At 40.8% G+C, this 24,482-nt stretch overlaps 1 protein-coding gene across 2 annotated transcripts; it reads right to left on the reverse strand.

Moving 5' to 3' along the window:
* Nucleotides 1-147: 147 nt before the first annotated feature.
* On the reverse strand, nucleotides 148-23,246 carry baiap2l1a (BAR/IMD domain containing adaptor protein 2 like 1a). 2 transcript variants are annotated; one of them, XM_075457471.1, is made up of 14 exons: nucleotides 22,838-23,246; nucleotides 21,467-21,542; nucleotides 21,184-21,270; nucleotides 12,853-12,914; nucleotides 11,526-11,597; nucleotides 11,260-11,394; nucleotides 8,513-8,665; nucleotides 8,279-8,422; nucleotides 7,670-7,790; nucleotides 7,152-7,365; nucleotides 5,289-5,348; nucleotides 5,039-5,186; nucleotides 1,835-1,875; nucleotides 148-1,718 (listed from the first exon to the last, which is right to left on the reverse strand). In XM_075457471.1, the coding sequence occupies exons 1-14, from the start codon at nucleotides 22,886-22,888 to the stop codon at nucleotides 1,646-1,648; spliced, it is 1,437 nt and encodes a 478-aa protein (XP_075313586.1). In that variant the 5' UTR covers nucleotides 22,889-23,246; the 3' UTR covers nucleotides 148-1,645. The 2 variants fall into 2 exon arrangements, with proteins under 2 accessions (XP_075313586.1, XP_075313585.1); XM_075457470.1 differs by having other exon boundaries at nucleotides 5,039-5,189; nucleotides 22,838-23,245.
* Nucleotides 23,247-24,482: the final 1,236 nt, after the last annotated feature.

Here is a 24,482-nt window from a genome sequence, read left to right on the forward strand (position 1 = left end):
TTCATGTGAGTGGTCTTAGAGCTGAACACTCATCCTTTAATCTTGTCTAATTTACAAAAGCTGACAAATCAGCTCAGCTCAGTGAAGTAAAGTGAACAACAACAGTCCTTAAAACGATAACAGTAATAAAGGTGAATGAACATCCAATGCAGAAGTTACTCTGTTTTATTGAGAAAAAAGAATGAATACACTGGTCAACACAATGACAAGCTACTCTGAAGAAAGCTTGTGGCAATAACTATGTTCCGCATGATGGGTGTGCTTACATCAGTAAGTCTTTAGTGGATCAACAGGCTGCTTGATTAATCCGGTCTTTACTCATAAAGTTATGTTCATTAGAGCAAACACAAAGCAAAAAGTCACTTTCAAATAATGAGCCAACATTATTCTGATACAGCAATGCACACTTAATTCTGCCATTGTGTATTGTGCACACGTTACATATAACAGTGAAACTACACGGAGTGAAATAATAAAAGGTGATTTTACCCATTTAAACTACATACAAGCAGTGCAATCTAAATCGGGGTGGGGTCCGTGGCTCAGGCCGAACACGGTGGGTGTTTTATTCAAAGGGCAAAACTAATGAGAGCCTTATTCTGTATATATATTTATTTAAATACTCCATACAAACCTCCTGAATATAAATATCCTTGTCTTTTAAAACTGCACTCACAAGACAAATCCCTTTCCAAACAGGTCACTCTTCCTTCATTCTCACCACCTGTTTATAACGATGTTTCTAATAAGACAAATATAATTAGAATAAAAATAGAAGATTTTTTTTTTTGTCCTTTTTTGGCAAGTCAGGAAGGCAGCCTGGGTGCTGGTCTGTTTCATCCGTATCATCTCACGATCGTGTCTACCTGCATTTGTTTAGTCCGTATAAAAACATGAGCGTGGTATGAGCATCCTTTACTCTTACAAGTTCTCAAAGGCACAGCTCACTCCAAAGGCTGGATGCAGGTCTTTGGCAGGTCCTCTGCAGTTGTCAATACACACAAGAAAAGTATTGTAGAAATGTGCTGAAATTTTGATTAGAAGCCAATTCTTGCTTTGGATTTTATTCCTAATGTACCTGTACTTTTTGGAAAATATGGCCCGTCAACACATCTATTCTGTAATTACATTCATATACATGGTTGGATTTTACTGTTCATGAGCAGATCTCAGATGACTATTCCCTTATTTATGCAAGGAATTCACAGGAAATGATGCAAGCATGTTATCCAGTGCTTTTCCCCCTCTACTACATACATAGTATATCACACGTTGGCTTTTATTGCATGACAGTCAAAGAAACTTTCCATGTCGCGATTAGATCATTACACAGAGGGGATAAAACAAAGCCCAAACTGTCATTTTTGGAGTGAGTTACTTAAAACACAAAATCAAACTGATCCAATCCCCATATAGTGTCTTGGTACTTAGAAGCTTTTCCCAATTCTTTCTTCTCCGTTTGTGGATTGTGCAGTGTTTCCCTATTTTGGCTTATGTCAAATGCACACTGGCCGTAGCACACACTAACATGCAGGCTGGTGAAATGTCAGGTTGAGGGGGGATTTTCGGAGTGTCGCAAAGGTTCCATGTTGTATGATTCCCCCTCAAAGGCAAAATAATGGTGAAAAAAACTCTTCGCTCTGTGTTAGATGATTGGCGCTGATCTGTCATTTGTGACAGTTGGCCTCAGCTTGACTGTGGCAAATGGATTCCCTCCTCTGCAGGAAGGAAAAAAAGGACACATTTACACACCCGATGTAACAACCAACTGGATATCCACCAAACTTTGATTGTTCTTAGAAATTTTTGAAAACTTTGAGTTTATGTTGCTCACCCAAGAAAGGGGACTTTCCCAATCCCATTCACTAAAGACACCTGTCAAAGAAATAAAACAGACATGTGAGGATCCAGAGGACAAAAAGAAATAACACAAACACAAAGACAAAGACTCGTTCCTGTGGATAAGTCAAAGTTGCCAGACTAGTTTGCAAAGATTTCTCATCAGCTGCCCCTCCACCCCTCCCTCCTTTCCAATCACTGCAGCTGAGCTGTGACACGTAGTTTTACAAGTAACTCAAACCGCAGAGTCAGGAATCTAGAAAATCTCGAAAAGCTGGCAACGGGCACGCACTCATCTCTGTCATTTACCCGAGGAGATGTTAACCTTACTGCTAAGAGAACGTAGGGGACTATCATAAGGAAGAACCTTGATTAAACACCTGATCTTTGCACCCGGTGGTATATTAAGGCCATATAAAATGATAAAATAAAACACAACACAGCTGTAAAGATAGTTTTGGAGCACTAGATCTTCTACTTTGCACATCAGAAGAAATCTTGATAAACTACATTTGTTTTTTTTAGTTTTTTTTTAGTGTATGTACATGTTGTTTTAATTTTTGATCAGATCAGATCCACTTAAACTAAGAGACACTCAATTTACTCTGCAGGTATGCCTGATAAAGGATAAAGAGCTGATAAAGAATGGCTACAGTATCTTCAGATGATCTGATAATGATCTGATAATGTGTTTACACTAAGTAACCAGAGAACAAGCATTACTCTACTCTTCCACTAGAGAGCAGACAACACACAGATACACATACAGTTACCAAACGTTGCAGGTGTATTCAACCAAATTGTGACGGTGCAGACTGTTGTCTGTACGATGTAAGCATCGTAGTGGTGTCACATTGAGTTCTGATACTCTTTCTTAATTTACAAGCAATCTTCCTTAAATGTGAGTACAGTGACCTGCTGAAAGCTTCAGTCAATACACAACTAAAACAAGCCCTGAGCCTAGCTGTCATGCAACATTTCCAAATACTTAGAGCATAATCAGCTGCCCTCAAGCAACCGATCTTTGCTAAGCTGAGTATCCCTCCGGTGAATGAAATCCAACACAACCTTGGCAGAAAATCACTCACAGCAACTACAGCACAACCCTAAAGGTTAACTTAAAGGTTAAAATTTGATCACTAACTTCACGTATTTGGTAAGCAGACAGATCTGCTTTGTGATATTTGTAACATAATGAAGGTAGTCAAATGCAGCCGTTGTCATTGCTTTTAACCCGTGCTTCTTTGCTATTTATGGTTTTTGGTGTTTTGTTCTTTTCTTGTTTTGTTATGAAGCCAGTTATTGTCGGCCCTTCCTGGCTCCAGCTAACTTTCCATCAATCAGCATTTGATCATTGTGTGGTGTTATCTCCGGGGGATATGCACTGTGCACAATTTTTGGAGGACTGCATGTCTGTGCGTCTGTGTTGACAACCTCAGAGAAGGTATTTAACAGCCCTTAGAGTGAAGGATTTAAATTTGAATGATGTCAAAGAGGCTGAACTCTGGGAACTCAAGTCCCCAGAGCAATAGTAACAAAGTTCACCCTTGCACCACAGTCACAACAACAAACAGAGAGCAAAGTCAGCCTCCTGTAGTTTCCTGGAAAAATTGTCTTGGAAATCAAACCACTCATTATTACTGTTTAATCCAAGTTGGATTACTTTCTCAAAAAAAGAGTGTAAAACTGTGAGAGTATTGGGATGGGAGGTGTATCTGGAAGGTAAATCCCCCACTGAAGTTTCCTGGAGAAACCCTGAGGCAGCAGATACAGAGGACAGTGCGGACAGTACAGTAAGAAGTGTGCCCAGGCTTGTCTGCTGGCTGGACTGATAATTCACCAGATGACACCGCTTAACGATAAAGGGAATTTGTGTCTGTACCCTCTTGTCCTTAACGCCTCCCTCTGTAACTCTGCTTATACTCTAGTCTTTCCATTTTTCGAACTAAATCTACCAGGGGGACATTTTTTCAAACTCTTCTGAAAAACGTAGGACTGAAAACTCTCTTCTGCTGTTTGTCTTGATATTGTAATTTGTGTCTGCGTAAGTAACAACTGCAGGCGCTTCTGTGGATATAATCACTTCGAAAAATGATACAGGGACTGAGGAGTGTTCCTGGCTGAGCTGTATTTCAAGGGTGTGGAAGGGTGACTATGTATCTAAGAGCTGTTGATAAGAAATAATTAGTCAGACTTAAAGTTCAACCTGTGTGATGAAATTTCGTGGTGTGGGCGTGCCGCATGTGACAACTCAGCTCATGCACACATTTCATCACGATACATGGGACCTTTCCTATTCTAGAACATGCGATGGCCATCCTCACAGGCAGCCAGACAGCGTATCTTCCCAGCATAGCTACCGTCCTGTGCTATTGCTCACAACTGCAACCAGGGCGCAAGCGCCGAGCCTTGGAACACATCCAGAGTTGACTCTATAAAGTTAGCTTTGATAGAAGAAACTTAACTCCACAGATGATAGTAAATAAGACATCATGCGTGAGATAAGTGGCCACAGTTAGCTCTGTATCTGTGATAACAACAGGACAAAGAGAAACACCAACATTCAGACAGCTAATGATCTAATCAATTTAGAACACAGCTGAACTGTATGAAAATGGACAAAACATGTATCCTGGAGGAGAGGCTAACGAGAGCTCAATGTCACGACTTGTGGTTTTTGTGTCAACCAGCACCTCTTACTTTGGTTTATAACCAAATATAGGCAAAATAAATCACTTCCCTATCACCATCAGCTTCACTTTGTGCAGGTGCTTATTGATGAATGCCAGCACCACACAGAAATCATCAGGCATACATCACTTACTAAACCAAATGTTTTTTGCAAAGTCCAAAATGTTGGGTTAACTACATTCACATCTTCTGCACAATAAAGGATCTTGTAACAGTAATTTGTACAATTTGAGCACGTCGGCATATGTCACAGGCCCAAACCCTCAGCCTGAAGCCCGTCTTTTACTTAGCTTTTTTTTAATTTGTCCTGATTATTCTCACTAAGGCACACATTTGCGAATGTGGGTTAGAAATTTACGCGACATATTGACCACTATACTTACAATTCCTGTGAATGAAAAAAGAAACCTTACTGTCATTTACAACAGTAAGAAATACCACCTGGTTGTTCAGGTTGCCATAAATCTGTGTGGTTCAACCCATCTTAAGCCAAACCCTCAATACTGACCGTGTTCTGTGATGAAGGTGTTAACGGTACGACTGGACTAGAGGGGGCGTCGTCGCTGTAGTCTGGCGGTGGCAGCAACACAGGCTCCTGCTCGTCCTGCTCCGGCAGACTGCCCACACTCCGTCTCCGCACTGGCGTGCTCAGATTGCTGCTGAAACACATGAAAATGGAGCCTTGGCTATCAAACGCTAGTTGCGAAACAACTCCATAGATTCAGCCTCTGATGTGATGTGAGGTCATGTTTTCTTACCTATTTGATATCGCTGAGTCAGAGTAAGGTCTGCAGTAAGATGAGGGAAACCAGCCCCGTCTGATCATAGAAGCAGACACCACAACATCAGGCACGTCAGGCAACAATTTCACGTAAGGGGTTCTATCATCTTTTTTTGTTGTCCACAGAAAAATGACTAATTCTTGTTACCGAGGGACTAACAACTCTTTCAGGGGTCTATTTTGAATATATAAAATGTGCACAGATTGATCAGTAAAACGTAAAAAATAGAAACAAAGTAAATAATCCAATAATTCCATTGTCTAAAGTAATATAGCTCTCCATCTTTAATAGATTATGTACATCAATATGTCCTTTGATAGTAATAAAAAGTCGAAAGTCTATTCTACTAATAAGGCAATGGTTTTTTTTGAGCTTTTGAGAGAGCGAATGATTTATTTTTTCAGTATTTGTGAACTATAATGGTTGAAAAATCCCTGCTGCTCACAAAACACTTAAATGAGACGCACATATCAGTAACAAAATATATGAAAGAGACATTTTGTTAACACAGACTCAGAAAACGTCTCCAGGTCACATACAGAGGAAAACATGGGTTATGAGAGCAGTGCATTGGATGTGTTGCTTGGTAACAGAATGTACTGCGATTTATCCAAATATGTCTTCTTCAAGAAAAATCCTCCACTCACTACTGAGGTACAAAAAGCCACTTAATGACACTCACAGAGAGCAATCAAGGCTTTTGTTCATTTCTTTCAACGTAGGAATGACACAAGGAGCGTGATGCATTGAGTCTGATTTAGCAAGGAGCTGAAGATGATTAGTTACACAACTTGAAGGCTACCTTAGGGATCTATGCTGCTGAAGCCACATGTTAAAAAAAATACAATAAGCTATTAGTAAACATTTTCAAAGCTGTGTAAATATGACCCAGAAAGATGAAAAGGTGCTTTTTTTTTCTTGTAAAGGAGAATATTTAGCAAGGAAGAATCTGAATTAGTGCATATTAGTTTCCCTTCATGTTCATTTCAGTGAGTGAAAAACAAAGCACCAGATGTCCCCTGTTTGCGTGCATGCACCTGGATTTCCTGCATATGTGTGTGTGGTGTTTCTGAGAGGGAGCGATCGAGCTTTACGACCGTCGTGTTGAACATACCTGGCATACTCCGTGTTCCTAAGCATGATGCATTAGCGCAGCGGAACATAAAATAAAAAGGCAGAAACTTGTTCTGCCACTTGAGTTATGCGAACAACGTCTGCAAGTTAATACAACTGCATACTTATTGGAAGGAAAGTTCTTTTCCATAATGGTGGGTGTGCAAACCCTTGTGCTGTTGTAAAATTTTTGGAATTATCAGGAACTCTGAACACATTGATTGCATGATAACTTGTCCTGAGCTTCAGGTAACACATTGCTGCCCTTACATACTCCTGTAAAATATCATGAAACTGGTTCGAAACGATTGTTCCTGCAGCGTTTGCTGGAGGGAGCACCATGGTTTGATCCTTCATGGTTTGATGCTCCCTCCACCGTGCTTCGCAGTTCACAGAAGAAACCCTGTGTGTGTGTGTGTGTGTGCGTCGGTGTCTTTCTTCCCCCAATTTCGAATTTTGAAAAAAATATCTTCAGGATTACTTATTTTTTCAAGCCTGGACTGTGAGTGAGTACACTTTGTATGAATGAATGAAAACACATACACTAATTAAGACTATGACAACGCAGTTGTTCTTGCAACTGTGCTTAGGTCAAAATTATGCAAATGTGCTGGATGGATTTCACTGTAACTAATTTTGCATGTTTAAATACACAACTTCTCCTGTAAGCCTTAAAAAGCACTCAATAAATACAAAAAAAAAAGGAACTAAATAGTAAACACTTACTGCTGAGTCTTCTCCAGCTCTCCGTACAGCCAACCGTCTTTCTCCTCCTGGATGAGCAGACTGATGATGTCACCGTCATCAAAGCTGAGGAGTGTGTCGTTGTTGCCCGCGGTGTGGGGGAAGATGGTCCTGACCTTGGACTTCCTGCCCACATTGAGACCAGATGACTGGGATGTGGATCTGGACAAACTCCCCTCTCCAAGACTGCCCTGATCTGGAGGCAGATGAGGTTCACAAAACAGAGATCATGTGATTATGTCGGTTACCTGTCAAGGCTTAAAAATGGAGGAATAAGTTAGCATTTGAAGAAACAAGTATATGTATTTTTCCTTTTCGAACTGTTAACGTGAAATCAAACACAGCAACTGGCAACGACGCTGCCCCTGTCAGAAAGATGTCTGCGTCACTCTTTCAGTTTTGCTGAACCATGGATGGGTTATACATCGCATGAAAAAGGCCCCAATCATTTGTGGGAGCCTATAACTCATTCATGTATTTCAGAAAAAAGCCACCAGTACCTGAGTTGCGATCTGAGGAGGTCAGCGGAAACCTGGGCTCAGGGTTAAACATATTGGCCAGCGGACTGATCTGAGCCTTTAGTTGTGGTGCTGGAGGAGGCACCGAAGACCTCACGTTGTTCTGAGGAATAGGGGGCGTGGGTCAGCAGGTGCACAAGCATGACAATATGAGCTGTCGAAATCTGAATGTTATCAAGCAATTTGGATGAATAAAATAATATGAAAGAAGGAAATCATGACGGTAAATTAAACTTCCTCCTCCACAGCAATAGTGGACTTTGACACATTGTGACAACAACAGCACATGCAGGATTTCCTGTGGCTGGTAGCCAGGTAATAATGCCCTATGACTTCATCTGGTACAACAGATATCAGGATTATAGGTAGATAAAGTACAAGTGTCAACAAGGCAAGATAAAACTTGTTTTTTTTTCAACATGCTTTCTTCTAGTCATGTACTACTCAGTTTCCGTCATCCATAGATCTTTTCTAAAGATTCTCACAAGAGTCAAAAAATAAACCATCCTGAAGTCTTTGCCTTTCACACACAAGTCATTATGATGCCACTTTTACTCTTCAGTTAATCCAAATCTAACCAAACAAACTCACCCTGTTGTGGTGTTCAACCAGCGGTGATTGTTCCGGAGTGGTGGACAGGCCGTCTATCATGGACGCCACCGTGTCCGGCACTTTGGTGATGTCGCTGCATTTTTCCTGCCAGGTGGGCAGCTTAGCAGACAGAATCTCTTTGGCCTGAAAAACACCAGAGGGTTATGAGAGCCTGGTTTGAAAAGACAGCGCACATGAGAGGGTTGTGGCTGTGCCGTCTCCGGCCTTGCTCACCTTCTCGTAGAAGTTGCTAAATTGGTAAGAGAACATGCAGTGTTTGTCTGCCAGGAAACAGAAGCGTCTCTTTTCTTCGAATAAGGCCTCTCTGCAGCCGTCGGCGATGAACTTCTGCATGTCCATCTGGCGGCATGAGATGGTCTCCAAATACTACAGACAGAGGTAAGAGGACAGCAAAAATGCCACAGAAATATTACTCATTCAATTATTAACAATACCAGTATCATGAGTGATGGATTGTACTGCAATGCATTTAGTTTAGTTTCAACAAGTATACGCCAACAGCACCAAAATAAGCATGGTTGTGACTGCTCTAGTCAGAGCGAGGTGATTTAATCTGTGTTCCATCAGGCTCATTTAAAAGTACAAAAGGGAACCTTTTTAAAACGCTGTTATTATTTTTTTCTTTTCCCAATGCTGGGTTTACTTCCTCTTTTCAATAATCTTCTTGTCCAATGTATTTTCATCAGTTTTTCTCTATTCCACTTTTGATGATGAATTTGTTTTATCTTATTTAGTTCCTTCTGGTTGACAACCAGTTGCACACACCTGTTTAAGTCAACAACTTGGACATAAACGGTTGCCCTGGTGTATTTAGTGCAAGGCTTTGGCTTAACGTTGAGATGTTATCAGCCTCCATGAAAAGAAATGTTTTAAAATCCTTGCTCTTTGATTTTACTGGGTACTTCCGCAAACATGAGGTATTCTATTGCTCTTGTGAGTGTATTTTCCGCTGAGGGATTGTGCTTCTTTCCCATGCTGACCAACCTGAGAGAGGTGAAAACAGGCTCTTGAAGGCTCCCTCTGAGTAAAAACAAACTCAGTGGGGTACAACCTAATATCTACCTATGTGCTCAGGCCAAATTCACAAATCAAGGCACTGATGAGCTTTGTAATCAGAGTCTCTACGCTTAAGTTTGTTTGGGTTTCCTGCTGCTCCTGAATCAATCTTTGCCCAGTGGGAGACCAAATCAGACGGCAGAAAGATGCATCTTAGCCACTGAGAAAAATTGCATTCTGCAGATGAGCAAGTGAACCTGACATAAGGAGTCCCAAATCTTTTAAAATTACTTCTAAATCTTCCCTTTATTAATTTTTTTTTCTCTGTGTCCACCCTGCGATCTCTCTCATTTTCCCCAGGTTGTCATGGTGATGGGAAAGCAGCCTGTCTCTAGGGGATCCATAAAAGCCCCTTTCCAACTGTCTGGTCTCATTTTCTCAGACGCTGAATCAAGTCTCTTCATTTTCCATTTTCACCACAAACAATTGCCCAGACTCTTAGTGAGAGGTGGAAGACGAGACAGACCGTGCTCATTACTGGCAGCTTACTCATGCCCTACTCTTGATTATTAGAAAGCAGGCATCTTGTAGTCCATTGGTGTCATTTTGATCAGATAATGAAAAAGTGGGGCCCCCAGTTTCAGCTCAGCTTGAGAAACAGGATCCGGCTATCAGACTCCACCCAGAGAGGACTACTTATTATGAAAGTGTTATTCACAAGGTGCCATTCAGCTGCAAAGATAAATAGAAGGCTAACACTTAACACACATGGGATTCTTAGTCTAAACACCAATATCCCAACACACTTTTCGACAGTTCAATTAAAGGATTTGTATAATTCTCTATAAACAAGCCAGGCTTACACACCATTCATCAACAGTGAGGCTGTGAAAACAGTCAATAAATTAAAAGACAGGAGTCATTACTCAGGCCTTGCAGTCCTTCCTTTATCTCACCAAACTGATTTACAAAGCAAATCTCTGTTTCAAATGTTAAGACTGCTCGTCAGGAGAGGACAGCACGACGTAAACAGCAAACAATGTGTGAGATTTTACTTTAACCAATATATACAGAGGGCCACTGAACAGCATGAAACAACCCCACTCATGCGTGGCAATGTAAGCACACACGAGTGCAACTTCAAAGTTTGTGTACCTTTGCTCTCAGAGCAGCGACGCAGCTATGTTTACGATGCGATTTCTGAGATTACTTCCTGTGAGGGGCACACTGCAGCTCACCCGCAGCTGCTTGTAAATAGCTGTTATGCTTGTGCTATGTCTTGTGGATAATTGCCAGAAAGCGCACGGTGTTGCAGCAAAAGAACATTCGAATCCCACATCAGCTCAGTGGATGCATTCTTTTATCTGCTTTGTCTTTCCTTTATCAGTTTGCAGCTTAGTTTTCAGTCACAGAAAACACCTTTTCTAATCCACCATAATACACAAATCAACACACGTTTAAAGCAGTATTTTCGCTGCGTCTAAGGGCTCAATGTATAACAAGACTTGAAACAAGTTCTGCGGGGTCACTGTGTGACGTTTATTCTCAAAATGCAGGATGTTTTCTTTTTTTTTTTCTTTTTTAAAAAGACAGAAACTTAGTTAAAAGATGGTTGTCTTGAGGTACACCGCAGATTTCACTGAAATGCTTCTTCGTTTGTTTTATTTTCTCTACAGTCCACATTGTTGCAACAACAGGCATACTTCAGTCAGTAACCCAATTCTGCTCCTGAGCATGTATACCGTTACAAGGACCGTGGTCCAAATAACTGGCCAAGTGGAGCTGGAACTAACCCAATTCAAATGTGCATGACCCCTAGCAGGCTAACCCTAACCCTGACCCTAACCCATACTCTTCCCAAGCATTAGAACATATACATTTAACAGCTTCGTGCTTTGGAAACCCATCCAAAATAATTTTGCTGGTAAGGAAAGGCACAGCAGTCGGTTTGGTTTCAATCTCACCTCATTCTCTTTGATGTCATACTTGGATGAGTGTTTTGCATGGCTTTTCCTCCTGAGCTTCTTCAGATCTGTCTGAGAACGCTCCAGGACGTCCTGTTTCACTTTGTGCTCTGACTGATAGCGCTTGAAGGTGACCTACAGACAGACATTTGGCAAGATGACGCATGAGACAGAGAAGAGTGCTGTTTTCAACGAGAAAAAAGTTCCTCAGATACGAAGATGCTGAATTATTGTCAATGTTTGAAACCATATATGGGGACACTTACGTTCATGTACTTAACATCCATCTCTGTCTTCTTCTCCAGCTCTAGAATAACATCTCTGTGAAATATCTTAAACTGCAGGGGGGGAAATATTCACGTTACATTCATTGCAACACACGCAATCTCACATGTGTTTTGCTCCAAGCACAATGTAAAGTTCAGTCACATAAAAGAGTGCAGTGACCTTGTAGAATATATGGTAATGGCTTTCTGATAGGATGACACTGACACCCTAGGGCTTTCTTATCAGCTTATTAGTGTTAAAGATTTACAAGTTTCAGCTTTTTCAAAGATCGTGATTTAACAATCAGACTGATGTGAAATGCTTTGAATGAATACAGCATGTCTATGACATTTTTACCCAAACATTCTTACATGAGACTGATTGTTGCGTTTGAGATGTTGCCATTTTCAAAACGGCGACGCTTGAATTCAACTAAGTTTTTGAAGTGCTGCAGGGCCAGGAATGATGATGGGGCTTTTCTACTCCTGTAAACTTTCTTTCGCCACTTGTTACAATGACGTCAACCTAAAATGAACGGATTGAGCTAGAAAGGTTGTAGAGGTGACATGTCCTTAAAATGACAGTGCTACAAATGGCCACTCTCTTTGTGTTTTGTAAAGATAAGTTGAGCATTCGTGGCCACAAAACAAGTTTTACAAATGTCAGTTGTTCACTCCAAGAAGGTCGATCATCAAGCTCGTGTTGTATCTCACATCCAGCAGAGCAAGCAGCATATCCAACAACCTCGATCATATGATTCATCCAAACATGACTGTTTGGATGCCACACAAAACAGTAGCATATAATGAACAAATTAAGTCAGTGAGTCTTCTGAATATGGTCTATTTCAGGCTGTGTATTAAGCAAAAAAATTATTGCTGATGAAAAAAAAAAGGAAAAAAAAAAGTTTTCCCTGTGATACACTTATCTTGTCAAAGATTATTGACACAATAAATCTTGATGGCTCTCACAGACCATGGTTGTTTTAAAGTTAACACCTTCTCGAGTCTGGAAACACATTTCCCTCCATTTAAGAGTCCATTTAACTCCTCTCTGACTGCTTGTCATCACTTCTCCTCGGCTCATACATCAGCAAAGAGAAAACTGCAGCTGTGTAGTGTTGCTTTTTGCTTTCCCTATAAATTGCTGTTTAGAGGGAAGACTTCTGTGCTGACAGTTTATCCATCCAACGACCAATGCATCAGAAATGACTGCAGCTTTACAATTCCAATCATAGCGGAAACAGACTCAATAAACAGTGTCAGCATTGCAGTTAGGGTTACAGCTATGACATAGAGTATCTTATTACTCTTTAAAGCTACTTACGTTCTGTTCCAGTTCATTATGGACCTTCCGCTGGGCTTCTGAAATCTCCATCAGAACAACACCTGCAAGATACCAGGAACAACCTTTTAGTATTTTGGAAAAAAATATGGATTGAATGTGTTTTATGGTGACATAATAAAACACATGTACACCATGCTGGTGGACATGTTTTTGTTTGTTGTTTTGAGAGCCTGATAGCTGATAGCCAGATAGCTGTTCCTCCCTGTTTCCAGTCTTTAAACCTGGCTGAGCTGCTTGTTGTGGCTTCATATTTATATTTATGACAATGGTGTCCGTTCTTATATGGAAGCTAAACAACTAAAAGCATTAGAAAACCTGAAAGCACAGACTTCACCATGGGTAACAAAAAATGCAAATTATTTTCGTGAAAGGGACCCATAAACAATTCCCATAGAATCAAGCTTTGCATATACTTTTGCAGCCCATATTTTCCAGATGACTTATCTCCTTTAAATATTTGAACAGCTGTCAATAAGTAATCTCTATGAAACGTTCAGGTATTGTGCAGTCGGATACAGAACAGTCTCCATTCACAGACAGGCTACAGCATAGACAGAGCAGCATATGACATGAAACAATAGAAGTGAGTCAATACTGTAAACACAAGTGGGCAGTCATAGCTAAGCAGATTATAGTGCAATCACTATCACAATGGGGCAAAATCTAGACTCATGGCTGACTATAGGACACAATGTTCTGGTGAAACCTGAAAGCTTTTCTTTTTTTCTTTTTAATTCTGAACATTAAATCTGTCACACGTGACAGTGTCAGTGTTTATGGAAAAGAGCAAAAGTTAAAGAGCCACATGTTTCACCCCCATAAAGGTAAAAAAGCAAAAAAAAAAAAAAAAAAGCACAGATGTCATTTACACTTTGTGAATTTATGCGAGTTGCCCTTGCAGGCACACCCCATCTAAGCATTTATGCACACTCGACCCAAAACCTCACATTCCTCCGCGCACGCCTTCATCTAGAGCAAACAAATGTAATGAACCACTGATACGAGGCTGTAATTCTGTGATGCAGCAGGCAGCACCCAGCTATAACAACATTGCCCTCTGAAGGTCACCAGAACGTACTGGTAAAGGCTGCCTTTGTGTTTGAATGTGGGGGTGGCACTGGACCTAGAGCTGTTTGTACAGCCTCGACAACAGACTGACCGGGGTGGAAGGGGAAAGCTGAGAAAGGCTGGGTGGGGGGTTCAAAGAGGCCATTGTACACCTGCAGGTTTCACCTTTGGGGCGTACAAGGTGTGAAAACCTACCCGAGGGAGGGTAAAGGCTACAGAAACTCATCACAAGATGCACAGATCTGTGACCAACTGAGAGGTGTATTGGAGTTGAGAAAGACACAGTTGAACGTTGCTTCTGCTTTTTCTCACAAAGACTAAGTTGTTTTTTTTTGTTTTTTTCAAAAGATACTATTCAAGTTCAACACCCTAAAAAGGAAGCTATTTATCTTCTAATCTCTGTCTTATCTCTAATCTCTGCCTTTCTGTGCCCCCCCCCCCTCACCTTTTGCAGATTTTAAGCAGCATGACGATCACGTCTCCCTTCAGCGATTTCAGATCAACGATATGCTCACACATTTACTTTTAACACAGGTTGACACAAGTTTGAGAAAAGACCATTGTGGAAAACTACACCATCCGTGATTCACATTTGTGGCTAGTGATTCAGTATTATGACTACTCCTTCAGTTTGTATGCCACCTATCCCACTCTCCAAAAATTTACACTGCACTTTCTATTGCAAAAGTTGCACAAACCAACTATATAACAATAACTCTGACCTTTCAATTAAACGCCTGCGCTTGCTAGTGTAAATGTAAAGCTCAGAGGATATGAAGATAAGGGTGATGTCACTTCCTGTCCCCTCCTCACTTCAGGGAGATGGCAGCACTCCCTAAGTCTGATTTTGCCTGAAAAAAGGTTTTTCTTTCTTCACACTGTCGCCAAGTGCTTTTGCTGTTATGTGGCGTAATACAAATACAGTTGAACTGAATCTGATCGTTGTCGGGCACGGCTCAAAGAAAAGGCTGTAACTTACAGATAAAAATACATTTCTTTGAGTGGTGTAATAGCAAAGTTGGGAGTTCAAAACTGGTCCTGTCAAGATCATTTGTTTCCATGTTCTTTGTTGTCTCGAATGCATCTTTTACAAGACTTTTATAAGACAAAGAGCCTGCCTTTTACATTTTCAACAGATGATGTGTTTTATGAGGCAGAAACACCTTGTGCCAACACAAATCCCACCTGTTTGCCGTTAGATTAGGAAAGTGTAAAGTGGCTGGCACAGTTTCCCTTCCGTTCTACCCCTTTGTGTGCCACCCCTTTTCTTTCAACTAATCTTGAACTTGACCATAGTTATCATCTGGTAACACAATTACCTCATTGGGATGCATTGTCGATTATTCATCACGCAGGCCTGCAGTGTCTGTGATAAAACATGGCCACCTCCTACGTGAGTCAGGATCAAATAGAATCTCGATTGTACTCATCCCTGCGTCGTTGGGGAAAAAACTGTTTGGCTATTACCACAGATGAGCTACTCCCTTCGTGTTATCATTATGACGCCACTGTCATCAATGACTGTCACTAACCTCCCTTTGGACCTTCTTATGGCAGATATTGCTCAAAAAGGATTAAGAGCTTAATTACATCTATGTCATCGATTGCGAGGAGAGAAAAAGATCTGGTCTGAAATATCAGTGCCAATGTTAAAACTTAAGTTCTTCACTCTTAAGGTACTAACGGTAGAAAGAGGTAACCACATTTGTGAATCATTGCATAGATTACGATATGAATGAAAGCTGTTAATAAACAGAGCTTGAGGTGAGATCCCCTGACACAACAGATGGCTGGTTTAGCAGATCCATCTGGAAAGTCCTCCTTTAAAAACAGTCCGGAAAGGGTCTGAATCTTACAATAAATATTCTGCTTAGAAAGTGATTGGATAGGGCATTTATCCACTGAAATCACTGCCTTTAACCAGTCAAATGAGCCATGCAGAGCTATATTGAACCTGTCAGTGAATAGGAGCGACCGTTGTTGATTGTCATCACAATTCTGAAGCCATCACTATAGAAGGCTTAATGGTCCAAACATTTGTGTTTTGGCCTCAAATGGATAGCTTGGAGCCTGCCAAGAAGGATTCTCTCATGACTGCGATCGTGTGAATCTCGCATGAATCCAGCTGCTTCCAAAAAGGAGAGAATGTTTAGTATTTAAGTTAAAAAAAAAAAGTCTCATATTGACAAAGAAAATATGGTAGCTTTGCAAACTGCATTTGCTGATGAAGATCTTGTAACATGATCCAAAGAACAACTAATAAAAATGGACGCTGAGGTTAAATTGCTCAGTCAACAAGCACCACCTGAACTGAAACACATACTGTAAAGTTGACTTTTTCGATATAGTCATAGTCTTGCAAATTGCACTGGCTGCAATTTACAGTTTGTACCGATAAAAATCACTACATCCTACACACTGGACTGTTAATGGAGATATGCCATATTTAGAAAGTTCAGCAAGGGAGATCTGATCCAATAAGTTTATTCTTTCTTGCCTCTTGGGCTTTTCCACTGCATTCCTGTTACTTCCTTCTTTCCCACACTGTCAAACCGTCCACTTTCTGGTCCAATGGTCTTCCTGCCTCCTTTCTCACCCAGACAATCGGCCCCTTTTTTCGTTCTTTTTTTAAATCTCATTTTTTCCCATCGTTCTCCTTCAAGACCCTGCATTGCGCATTCCACCACCTCCCCAACTCAATCTTCTCCAGCTGCCGAAGATGACGCGTCAACAGATGCCCAGCACCAGTGTCGGGACTCTGGGCCTTTCTCACCATCTATCGTGTCACGTTCTGCCTCGATGCAGCATCGAGTCTGAACACCAAACTTTATTCCAATTTTTTGTACACCAAACTTTCCCTGATTATTGTGCACCAATGAATCTGCGTCAATCTTTCATTTGATCTCTCCTTATTAAAATGCTCCAAGCCCCTTTGCTCGCACTCTGTAGTCATAACTACCAATTACAAATGCCAATCTTGACAAATGGTCATCAGTTTGTTCCACTAAAGATGAACAAAAGCCACATTTTCGGGGTGGTGCAATCTAATGCTCTTTAGTTTTTCAGAGCACGTTGTCTTTCAGCATATCAACTGTGTTTGGCTGTGACAGTGGCCTTACGACAGAGTAATGGCCTGCTATAATAAACAGCACATAACATAATATAATGTCCAAACACACACAACAAGCTGCAACCCTGAGCATCACTTAAATGTCACTACATATAATGCAGGATGGGTCTCCAATAGCTTTGAGGTCTTTAGAGGAGAGGCTCAGATGAGCTGGTTGCCATCTTGTAAGAAGATGGTCTTAATGTGTGTATTCAGCAAATAGGGCTTCTTGCTGTATATAATAAGGAGTAAAGCTGATACCATTTCAGGATCAGAACAATGTTGCTTTTTGGATCCTTTTTACCACTTTTTAACCACTTTTCTGTATGTTTGGTTAGCTTAGAAAAATACAATGCTCAGAAGAAAAAAACTAGGGAAGCATTATGCTGATATTCAACCTATTCTTCGGAGTGAAAAGTAAGCATTTCAAGTTTCCGCAAAGCCCAGATTCGAATCATTTGAACAGTTCTTCACCTCTGAGATAGGAATACGACATTATTTGGTTTTCAGTGACCTGCAGCAATATTTGACATTGACAGAAAAAGCTAAGACGACGTGCCTAAGACCCACAGCATATTGTACATTAGGAAGGCTTGAAAATATCTGGTTAAGCTTGGGGAAAAAAGTCATGCTCTAGTTAAAAACAACAGTAAACTCGGGATTTGTTTCTTTACAATTATTAGCAGGGATTAGCAGGAATGTAAAATGCCATCATTTTGACAAACTGTGACTTTAGAGATATGGCTGTCAGGAAAGACAGTTTGCCTATCATAAATATGCTGATGGAATAGGGAATACTGTGTATTCCACCCCAGTTCTGTCAGATAGCTGTAATCCAGTTATTTGAAATTACATCTAGCCTTATCAATCATAACATAAATCTGTCCACAGAAAATCAGTTACAAAAGCTATCAGCGGGAAACACTCAGCAGTCTTTCTATTCTCCTGAGAGTAAAAAATCACTCTGGTTGACATTACCTCTTTTTCTTTTTCTTTTTCTTTTTTTTTTAGTAGACAGTGTACTTAAATTTTTCAAACAACAACTTCAGCTGAGGCTTAACAAACAGTGCAGAGAAAAGGTGGAAGGGGTGCGGTTCATGCTATTCATTCCCTACTAACATTTTCAGGCCTTCAGTAACTGCTGCACTGCAAAGTGGAAGAGCAACTCCTTGAGGAGTTTACAAATTCTAAATACACAAGGTCACAAGGTTTTACTTGTGTGAAAAAAGAATTAATGAAACATTTGTCTGTGGCCTCTTTTCAAAGGTAAAGCCGTAAAGTTAGCAAACCATCTGCAAACGGGAAAGCTGCACATATCTTTGTTATGATAGCATACATTAGCCGCCGTGAGACTCGGTTTTTCACTTTTAACTTGTTCCAATAATCGAAACTAAACTAAATGAATTCTCTTGTATCAGTTAAACAAAATACATTTTCAGACCAGCTGACAGTGGAAAAGTGCACTGGTGATCACACAGGAAGGAGGTTTGGGACGTGGGAGACAGTCTCATTCTGGGGGATGGTCCTTATCTAACTTACCTAACTTATCCACATTATCCCTCTGATAAAGTAAATGACCTGGGAATAATAGCACTGCTTTTTCTGACGTTGATAAAAGTGACTAAGTAGCAAACCAAACACAGACACACCTTATGTGCATTAGCTCATCTGTGTGTAGTACTTAGCTTTGCTTAAGGCAACTGAAAAAAGGTATTTTCCCATTACTGGTATACTTCCATTTCAATCATGGCAACAATCTTAAATAAAAAGGATCTGAGTCTAAGTAAACGCCTCAGGTAGCTTTCCGCAAGTAGACTACCTGCCAACCTTTGTGACGCTAGTGCTTTTGCGCCACACCATTCGTGGAGAGAGAGAAAGAAAAACAATCTGTCACTTTAGAGAAAAATCTTTACAGCTGTCTGTAGCAGAAAACTGCACAGTCATACAACCGGTTTGTCATTTCTGAAAGTTTTAAGCAGATTTAAGGAGGCTCTATTAAACTGTGCACCTTAATTAAATATTCTACTATCAGAGATGGTTAAACTGTCACTCGAGGCCACGATTAACCATCACAAATTGAGTAAAAGTCGCTGCTTTCCTGTTTTCCTGAGATTGGACAGGCAGACAGATGATCAGAGAATGGGTGGATCAGTGGGAAGACAGACTCTTCTGTCTATCTGTTTGTTCAGCGTGTTTGCAAGTTTGTACGCAGCACTGGGTGAGAGAATTCACACTGTCTTGTCGTCTGTTCTGGGCGGGCAAGGAATAACTACGGAGCCTTGAGTTCAAGACTTCACATGCCCCTTGATATTGTGACAGGTGTTCAAGACTGGTGTCAAATAAGGTTTCCAAATGAGAAAAAGATTCACACATGCAGATACATTAGCACTTGCTGAACAGAGGAGAGCACAGGGTCCAGTCTAAAAGACATGCTGCAAGTGATAACAAATTTCCAACACGCGTAGGTCACGCATTACCTACTGTGGGAATGTAATGTCTTTCAATTTTAAGCAACAACTTCCTTCACTGTCTTGACTGTAGGAGTGACAAGACCCTATGTCGGACTTGTCTAGTTTTAATAAGCCAAACTAGATGCGCATTGACAAAACTGCTGCTGATGACGACGTCCAACATGCTCGGAAAAAAATGCAAAGACAACACATATCATTTAATGAAGCGATGAAATGCTGCTTGTTCACTGATGGGTGCGGCTAAACAAACTTGATTGAGGTTTCATAACAGCACAGGACGGAATGTCTCTCATCACACTGAAAGTTTTAATGCCAGACAAATACTGAGAGTCAAATCTCGATGTGAAAATAAAGTTTTTTTTTGTTGTTTGTTTTAACTACATTGCAGCTAAATTGATCTCCTACCTAATATGGTGTTGAACATAATTCTAAGTAAGTTTTTCTTCAATGAAATCAAATATACCTGTATTGTTCTGTGATACTTTGCTATGTGCTTTTAGAATTATGAGATTTTCAGACACTGCACTGATCGGTCATGCTGTCCTGGTGCTTTGTTGCCCTCCTCACTGCTTTGTTTAGATTTTAACAGAACGTGACAGGCAACAAAATCCCTTCGTCTAACATTTCGGGAAGTTTTTTCAGATAAAACATAATGGTATTATTTTCCCCTTTTGAGCTGACCTGCTCTTCTTTCCTGCCTGTTTACATATAGCTCAGCTTACAAGAGTCCAATTAGTAAAACCCATGCATTAGGAGTGATGCAGCAGAATCCAGAAAGCAGCGTGATGAACGGTAATAGTGCATAATTATGAACCCCTAAAAACAGTAGGCCTGCTCTGAATTTTAGCTCAGATAGAATAATTGGAGATGACTCACAGGACGAGTCAAACACAGAAGCAGCTTCTGAGAGGAGACAGAGGAAGCACTTCAATCAGGGTTAGCAAAATGATAATTCATTTTTACTGCTACTGTGCCTTGAGAGCTTAATTATTGTTTGTTTTTCCCCCCAGATGTCTGAGTAATTGATTTGCTTTCGGGAGGTGAAATACGTCACAATGTTGAGGTTGGATGAAAGCAGCACTTTGACTGTGCCCAGCTTTCATTATCACTGGATATTTTGGTGAAAGAAAGCAGCTAATTTCAGTAAAACTGCTAATTTGATTTATTTTTTTTGAGAGCTCTGTCATTAAGCATACCCTCTGTTATCATCTATTTTACTCTAAACAGGACAGTAATTTACTGAACTAACATAAGGCTGTATTTAAGAAGACCTCGTGAGAAAAATGTTTACTGACATAGTCAGACTTCTTTTTGCAACCAGAGGGGCTACTGCCTGCTGACCATTAGAAGGACTGCAGGTTCAGTGATGCCAGTGAGGAAGAACCTTGAAAAGATTACATCCATCTTTTATATACCCTGCTATGGCAGTGCATTAACATGTATACACAGACATGACCGTATGCAAAGAGAAAAAGGGAAATTCCCATTATATCAAATGACTCTTTCATGCATATTTAAGCATAGGTGTAAGTTAGAGGTTATTGTTTCTTTTAAAGCTCTACCCTCTCGCAGCATTGGCATTTTGGCATAGTTATCAGCAAGACCCCCCTTGAGATTTTGCTCACTGCAGGTAAACTGAAACTGGATTTGCATGAAACTCACCAAGCTCTCTGGAGACCGGAGACACAAAAGCACTTTCTCCAATCTTCGACACCGCATCAAAGTAGGCTTTTCCAGCAAGAGTCATTGCTGGGGAGCAAAAGAAAGAGACAAACATCCCTGAGTTTAAGAAGACTCCCGGGATCATTTGCATTTCTGGTTAAGTATGTGAAGTGGTACTACTGTAATGCCAAGTATGTGAGCCACTTTTAGCATTGAGGTGCTGCAAAAATAACTATATGTAGCCTCCTCTTTTAACTAGGGTGAAGGTGAAAACTGTGTTTACCTGTGACTGATTTTTCATAGCTCTTCCCGAGGTTGACTAGGTTCCTCAGACCTGGGTTTAACTGCTCCATCACATTCTGGAACAAAGAGAAGAGAGATATGACTGGAGAAGAGCGCAAGAAAAACAACCATACAATCTCCCAGTTCTTTCCACTTTTGGTTACGAACAAACCTGCAATTTTATTAAAGAACAGCGAGACCTTGCCACGCATAATAAAACTCGAGGCTATTTTAGTTGGCGTGGGAGGAGAAAACATGAAAGCAAGTGTAAGTGTTTGCACTGTTGCTCTATAAATATGACCACATGAGAACAATAAAAACTTTCAATCTTTAACTTGACCTCTCACGTATGCAGTGCAACTCCCTAAAAAGAGCGAAGTCCCACACAAAGTCGGAGCTATTTGCAGCCTGTACCACATCACTCCCCAGCCACCTCCTTCTCACTTTATTGAAAAGTCTCAACAATCCAGTGCTGCCCCCCCCCCCCCTCCCATATACACTTCCATTCCCCTGGCACACCCTCAATAGAACAATGAAGGGGGCAGGTATGAAAAAAGAAAAAGAAAAAACAGAGGGGAGGGAAACAGGTTCCTTGATTTCTTTTTCTCTTCCTCCCAGCTGAAACTGACAGATTGCAACCCCACAGGTGTGACTCTGAGACGCTGACGTTGTATCTCTACCCCTGAGAGGACATTCCACTGGCAGAAGAGAGAAAGTTGAACTAGAACCCTACCATCCATCCAGTAAAATAACCTTCTAACCATTATCAGTCACTTTACATCCATGTTTTGAATAATGTGACACTCTCTCGCCGAAATGACAAGCACAGGCACACAGCTTATCGCATGTGAGAGGCAGAGGTGTAAAATTGATTAGATTAATTCCCATGACAAAGCAAAGATTACCCTAATGATCAAACGACTGGTTAGATGACTTAAAGTGTGTTGATGAACAAGAGCAGGTTGACCGACAGGCTGGGACAACTTGCCTTTCCCTCATCCCATCACAGACACCGAGTGGCTTTAAAAACATTTATGTATAATAAAAAAAAAAAACAGGGTGTTGCCTTGATGTTGGTTTTGATTTCGCACCCATCTGAACTACAGTTTCAGCCGTCCCTGTTAAACATGTTTTTACAAGCAAACTATGGGATCCTGTGTTCAGAAGAGTCCAAAACTTCGATAAAATGCGACACTTTACCATCAAATTAAAAGCACACGCAAGGCAACTTTTACCTCCAGAGATTGTCACTGAGCTCTGATCCCCAAACACGCTTAACTGCAAATAATTCTATCCCCTTCTCACGCTTCATTTCTTTCTAACAATATCACAAATGTCATTGATTTCTTTACTTTCCAGATGTATGACTCACCTTGTATGTACTTTCAGTCAGCCTGCTCACACCATCGGGAGTCCGAGACATGATGGCAGGTTGTTTCTCAAGACCAGATAGTTGCGGGGGTGAAAAAAGAAAAGAAAATATATATCAAAATGATGTCTGGAAATCCAGATTTTTTTACTCCACAAGCCAAAAAATAAATCCAAAAGTCGGTTGTGGTCCCTGTCTGCACCTGGACCCCGTGCATGTGGGCAGAGAGACGCTCAGATGCCGTGTGCGGCGGACTCGCTCACTGGGACTCAGAGACGCTTCCCAGTGCGTTTAGGGTCGGGAGCGCGCGGGTGAGGGGAGGGCGCTGTGTGACGTAACGAAAGGTGTGACACAAAGTAAAGTTATCAACAGAACTCCATGAAATGCTCGTGAGACGGCAACTCTTGTGAAAAGAAACAAAAAAAGCCCGACTGACTTACGAAGCCTGGACGCGTTTTCACGGCAGGCTTCTCTCCGGCGCTCAGGCAGAATACTCCCACCGGCCAAGAGGAGGCGCTACAACACCACTATTCGCGCAGCTACGTATGCGGTGGTGAAACTTGCATCTAAAAGTATAGTTACAAGTGAGAGGGATGCATTCAAAGTTTCGCATTGTTTGCAAGTAAATGTTAGAAAATGAATTCCCAAGGGGAACAGCCCCATTATAAGTGTGAAGATAAAGGATTGTTATTCCTGATTGAAGGATTAACATAGCAGCCTATGAACTTATTACACCCCACATATACGATGCATTGTATAAAAAAAATCCGTCAAACACTCTAGAGCGCATAGCAACGGATTACATCTAAAGGAGACGATAGATTAGATTATACACTTGTTACACTGTCACTGATAAGGCTTTTTAATTTAAAATGCATCTGTAAACGTCTCACCCAGCATGTTTTTGTGACGTTCATTTATTTGACAGTGTGACAATGTGAAAATGGTGCTGATGTTGTTGATGCTGAGTGACTTCAATAATCCTTGTTTCTATCTAATGATGATGATTCATTGATAATGGAGTTTGCATTCTTTTGTTATAATGTGGCCTCAATGTATCTGGGCTTTGATTGAGACGAGACGCGACAAAAAACTTGCATCCTACATGTTGAAGAATACACATCAGGTTTGTACCAATATATGCCTTACAGCATCTCACACTACATTTTCTTTACAACCTAATGAATGCAGTTTATGTGCAGTAACTGAATAGATTTCAGAGAAATCTGAGGCATTACCCTCTGAAATTTCAGTGAAACGGGGGAACAAAGTGTTTTATTAGGAAATTTGAATGAAAGTCTAAGAACCTTAAAGCTATAACTTAAATTAATGTGCTATCCAAAACTGCGTGCATGGTGAAGCAAAGCTTTAAGTGGCTACACTTTGCTGCTTTAACACTGCCTGAAAGAATATATCCAGGCTAGAGTAAAATGTCCCATTTTTCAATTAAGGCGGATCATTTTTGTAACTCGTCCAAGCTTTAAAATGTTTTTGTCCATGGCCTGATGGGGGCAGTCTAGCCCAGCAGCTGGTATGATATATGCAGAGTGAGCTGAAGTTCTGTCCTTGCATTTTCTATCCCTGCTTCATGAGGAGCTGTGACCTGTGGGGCATCCTGAGACAAATGAGACTAACAAGCATGCATGCT

Source organism: Odontesthes bonariensis, chromosome 23, assembly GCF_027942865.1.
Source record: "Odontesthes bonariensis isolate fOdoBon6 chromosome 23, fOdoBon6.hap1, whole genome shotgun sequence".
Lineage (NCBI taxonomy): Eukaryota > Metazoa > Chordata > Actinopteri > Atheriniformes > Atherinopsidae > Odontesthes > Odontesthes bonariensis.

What these genes read in the sequence shown, in the direction of transcription:
- baiap2l1a (XM_075457470.1), bottom strand. Translation starts at nt 22,888, where the DNA reads ATGTCTCGGACTCCCGATGGTGTGAGCAGGCTGACTGAAAGTACATAC. An exon ending in CTATGAAAAATCAGTCACAG is followed by an intron (nt 21,271 to 21,466) that starts GTAAACACAGTT and finishes TTTGCTCCCCAG; the next exon opens with CAATGACTCTTGCTGGAAAA. An exon ending in CACCTTCATCACAGAACACG is followed by an intron (nt 1,876 to 5,038) that starts GTCAGTATTGAG and finishes TTTCTTTGACAG; the next exon opens with GTGTCTTTAGTGAATGGGAT.